A 5,153-nucleotide genomic window follows, 5' to 3' on the forward strand; every position below is an offset into this window, starting at 1 on the left:
CTGCTAAGAGTGACGCTCCAACCGCCCATCTCTCCCTCCCCATCCTTTACCAGAGCTAAAACATTCACCATCCTTTCCAGAGAGTGTTATGAAAATGAGTGCTGTGATTTTACTAGGACACTCTACTTACTGACTGTCAAAGGAGATGGTTGCACTTGTAAGAGCAGAACATTGGACATTAGCAAATTAAATCTCTTAGCACTGTGACAGGATCAGGGGGCAACGTTTAGGTAAGAGACAGGTCAGGAAATAGAAGAAAACCAAGAAGTGACAGATTTAAAGGATGCCAAGGTCTTTCCTTGTGAAAAAGAAACGTGGGCCATGTGGAGCATGGCAGTGGAAAGAATCAGAACAACATGAGTGGAAAGAAGAAAATCCACAAGGTATGAATTTCAAGTGGTTTAGTTTAATTTCTGCTGTCAAAATGTTAAAGCCGTACCAATTAGTCTGTATCACAGTAATTTACTTCAACGTCGTAATTTAGTCATGTAATCTATCTATCTATCTATCTATCTATCTAGTGAGTGAAAATATTGAAAAACAGATATCCTGCAGTCCTGGCACCCAAGAGCCTGCCGCCATGCCTCAGCCAGTAATCACCTTAGGACATGATGCAACAAGAGGAATTATAGTGCCAGTACCTTTAGCAGGACTGGGAGGACCAAGAGCTGATACCAGGCCGGACTGGTCAACTGTGATGCTCCGGGGCTCCTACCATCCCAGTACAATGGCACTGGTCAGCAGAGCAAAGGTGAGAAAGGTTTTCTTGCCAAAATACAATATCACTCCTTTAATGTGAACAACTAACCCAGTGTTCAGTGCATAGTTATTAGCATCATGTGACTGTTGGACTAGTGATGGACTAGTAGGAGGTTAGAAATTTGGGCAAGGATTCTTAGGACATGACCTTAGGCAGGACCACAGACGACTGCCTTTGGAATATATGCATCATCAGACTCACATTTTTTGTGATGTAAGACACAGAGTTAACAGAGGTGTTTGTTGTAGCTTACAGTTCAAAAGCATGAGATGGTAGTAAATTCAATCAGCAATCAGGGAAAGGGTAATATTCTATATTACATTCTCTGAGTCATTTTTTTCTCTTCCACTTGATATATATGTGGCTTTCATCACAACTTTGTATGTTGGGGGCGGGCGGGCGGGCGGGCGGGGGGGGGTAGATGCAGTGTGCTTGGGAAATCAGTTCAGTTCAATACAACTATAATTACATTTTTTTTGATTGATTGAGTTCATAATAGTTATCTCAAGGCAATATATAATATAACCCCAACAATCAGAAAACCTAGTATGAGAAAACACTTGGATATACACACACAAACGCAAAGCAGGATATGAAGCATCGCCAAATATGTTTCCAAACCAACTTCCTTCCAAGCCAAAGACTAGAAAATATGGTGAAGCATATCTTCCCTTTGGCTTCACCTGCACAAGTGCCAAGGTAGGTCTCCCCTGCCTTGGTTTTCCCTGCGTTGGGAGCACGCGCTGGGCTCTCCAAATCACGGACAAACAGAATCCCACATTCTTGATTTTTAGTTCACAAACACTTCTTGTAATGGCTAACTACTCCTGACATTTTGGAGATGTTAGTTCTTTATACAGTAAAGTTACAGTGAGATACAAATAACATCAGGCTGATCCTGCCACAATTTGTTCCCCCTGTCCAAACCACGGACAAACAGCATCCCACAGTTGTTTATGTTTTTGAACCCATTTTGCACAGAGAGGCATTTTTTGAATAATGTATTGATAGCAATGTTGAATATTATTACACAGGAAAAAAACAGCTACACATAAAATAATTACACCGTGACGCCTCTGCCTTTCTAAATGGAGGGACAGTAACTACGTGTGTATATGTAAGCGTGTAAAACCTGAAGATAGTAAGATTAACAGTAACAGTATTTTGTCTCTATCCGCCATTCTGCAATTCATCTCATGTAAACAATAACGTGGCACACAGCGTGACGTGAAAAAAGGCACATGGTGGGGGGCGCGAACATTTTTCTTGTAAAACAAAGGGGGGCCTAGCAAAAAAAGTTTGGAAACCACTGTATTAGAGGGTTTTTGAGCATGAACCACCTTATTAAGGTCATGCCACAGAATCTCAGGTCAGGAACCTAAGGGGGCTTCAGCTTGAGGTCATGAACAGATGACCAGACATTCTCCTTCAGGATGTTTTGGTAGACCGCAGAATTCATTTTTCCATATATATAGGCAACAGTGGTAATCGGAGTGGTGACCCTCAAACTGGGCAAGTGGCTCCAGCAGATTCAAGGAATGACATTTGAGGTCCCTGTCCAATCATGCAAATAGATAAGATACTGTGCAGGATCCTCAAGCTCTCAGGCCTCTGGTAGAGGACTTTCAGGTCATTTTAGATGTGCTCATTATTTGACCTACAATGTGGAATGCTCCAAGTTTATGTAACACGTCTGATACATTTTCCATTTAACTAAAAAACAACCATTTATTTCAAGTTCTTTAAATAGTTATTAAGATTAAAAATCATATTTTTCATACAACTATAAGGCAGTAGGTAAGTCCAGGAATGCACACACAGGCAGATATGTTGGAGAGGGACAGAACTACTTTACATGTGAGAAAAATACTGCCCTATGAGGTCATAACCACTAAAAGAGGGCGAAAGAAACTCAAACACAGGACCCTTTTGAACTTCCCATCTATTTTGTTAGCAGAAAATCTGTTAAGCATTTGTGACAATTAATAGAACAGCTGACTTTGTGATTTTTACTAGAGCTATTCTCAGTATACCCTAACTACTGAACACGGACACATGGCTGGCAATTTCATCTGCTTTCATGGGTGCTCATACTGTGAACATAATCTACCAAGAAAAAGGTGCCATATTATGCAAATCAAATTGTAAAACTATCCATTTCTTATTCACTGGTCTTCTGTGCAATCAAGTTTGAGTTCAGTAGACTGACATTTGTGCTCCCTTTAGTGGCCAAGAAATTCATTATTCGTATAGGTCTGTTGATTGCATTGTACATATCTGCTTTTGAACTGCTGTGGAAAGGATAAAAAATAAAATTCTTGATGCATTCTTGATAATATTATTAAACTTTTAAGGCTAATATTATACAGTGAGATTAATTTAGCTCTATTTAAGAAAATATATCTATATTTAAAAAAACTGTGCTTTTTTATGCCATGCTTGATGTCACTGAATGACGGAAAAAGCTAGGGGTGATGCACTAGACTAATTATTGGGGCTGCAATATTTTATCTGCACAGATAAAATGTATATATAGGATCAATTCAAGAACTCCGTACCCACTCATTATGATTTAATGGCTTATAAAGGAACTATTTGCATGGAAGGTGTACTGGTGTCTTGGTACACTGTACCATGTATTAGCGATTTGTAATCCTGTTTGTTACTTGTAAGCTAAACAGAGCAGAGAAAAGATGATTGTTACAGTGAAGTTTTGTCATATTTATTCAGTAGTTCTTTTCCCATCAGCCACGTCCCCGTGCTTCCCCTGTCTCAGGTGACTTTGTTTGCTCAGTGTGCCACAAGATCTTCCCTCTACAACGCATGTTGACCCGCCACTTGAAGTGCCACAGCCTGGTGAAGAGGCATCCTTGTCGGTTCTGTGGCAAAGGATTCAATGATACCTTCGACCTAAAGAGACATATGCGAACACACACAGGTTAGGAATGTTCTAAATGTATTTTGTTGAATCCACTAATCTTTATCAAATTAAAAGAATCACAATCAATTTTATTACAAGGGAGTACATTTTATTATATATGTTACTGATAATATAATTAAGGGATTAATGGGTTTGCTGTGTAACATTAGTTGCACTTGATTGAAATGTAGGTTCTAAGTCATCCAGTTCATGATAATCTAAGGAGCTTGGAAAGAAAAGTGACTGGACATCTTCAAGATTTTTAAAGACCGTTCACCTCTCATCCATTTAAATTAGCTGTGTTGGTTCAAGGACACATCTAAAACCTGCAGGACACCGGCCCTTGAGGCCTGGAGTTCCCCACCCCTGCGCTAGGGTTTAAATACCTGGGAGTCTCCATCATTTGGTTTTAAACCTAAAGAAGCTTTGTGGATGACAGATGAAACGTGTTAAAAAAAACTTTAAGAAGTCCAGTCACTTTCTTTCCAAGCTTTTTACAATTGATTGAAATCTGCAAGAATTCCTTTGTGGGATTTACAGTAACTTTAAAGTCAACAAACAAAACATTTAAATAAATGGAAAATCTGCGTTCAGTTATTACATGAGCTCTCTGACAATGTCAGCCTTGGTGGAAAGCTTAAAGGAGAAACTGTCTTTTGTCTCTCACTGCTACAGGTATCCGTCCCTACAAGTGTGAGCTGTGTGAGAAAGCTTTCACACAGCGTTGCTCTCTGGAGTCCCATATGAGAAAGATTCATGGCGTACATCAGCAGTATGCTTACCGCCAGAGACGCTCCAAGATCTTTGTGTGTGAGGATTGTGGTTATACATCAAGCCGGCCTGATGAGTACTTCCTCCATGTGAGACAGTGCCACCCTGGCAGCCCTGCTCTCCGCAGGTACTACCGTCGTCAGGCTCATGAGAACAGCACCTTTCCATCAGAAGATCGTAAACTCAGTCCCTATTTGCTGTACCCAGCCTCTGCATACTACATGTAGGTTTTATTCTAATGCTACATGCTACATTATTTCGTAGATGTTACAAAACTATTCAGAAGTAAGTATTCCCTTGTATAATATGTAGGCCATGTGTGTCAGTATACTTGCGCTAATACCCTTTTGTGCTTATTTACGTTTTTGCTTTTAGCAAATGCTTTTAATCAAAACCTTAAAATAAAAATGAAGGTTTGTACATTATTCTTAATGTTTTTAATCTATCTGTAACCCACTAAGCCTGACCTGTTAAGTTAGCAGTACTAATAAAGAGATTCCAAATGTTTGCTAGGAAAAAATAAATACTTTTCATTAACAGTTAGGTAGGTACTTTATGTTGTGTTTTCTTTCAGTTATCAGAAAAGCAGCCTTGCAAAACTGATTTTATTGTCATTTATATTTTTGTAATAGGAAGAACCACTGAACTTATATATATTTTGGAAATAAAACTAAATTTACCCTTACCTTAAGGTGGTGCAAA

The 5,153-nt window shown here is 39.3% G+C and overlaps 1 protein-coding gene across 1 annotated transcript; it reads left to right on the top strand.

Moving 5' to 3' along the window:
* The first annotated feature begins 283 nt into the window (after window positions 1-283).
* Window positions 284-4,678, top strand: zgc:171929 (uncharacterized protein LOC100124596 homolog). Its single transcript, XM_063484747.1, has 4 exons — window positions 284-383; window positions 522-751; window positions 3,509-3,698; window positions 4,356-4,678. The coding sequence occupies exons 1-4, from the start codon at window positions 284-286 to the stop codon at window positions 4,676-4,678; spliced, it is 843 nt and encodes a 280-aa protein (XP_063340817.1).
* The last annotated feature ends 475 nt before the right edge of the window (window positions 4,679-5,153 follow it).

This window comes from Pelmatolapia mariae, linkage group LG10_11 (assembly GCF_036321145.2).
Source record: "Pelmatolapia mariae isolate MD_Pm_ZW linkage group LG10_11, Pm_UMD_F_2, whole genome shotgun sequence".
Taxonomy (NCBI): Eukaryota; Metazoa; Chordata; class Actinopteri; order Cichliformes; family Cichlidae; genus Pelmatolapia; species Pelmatolapia mariae.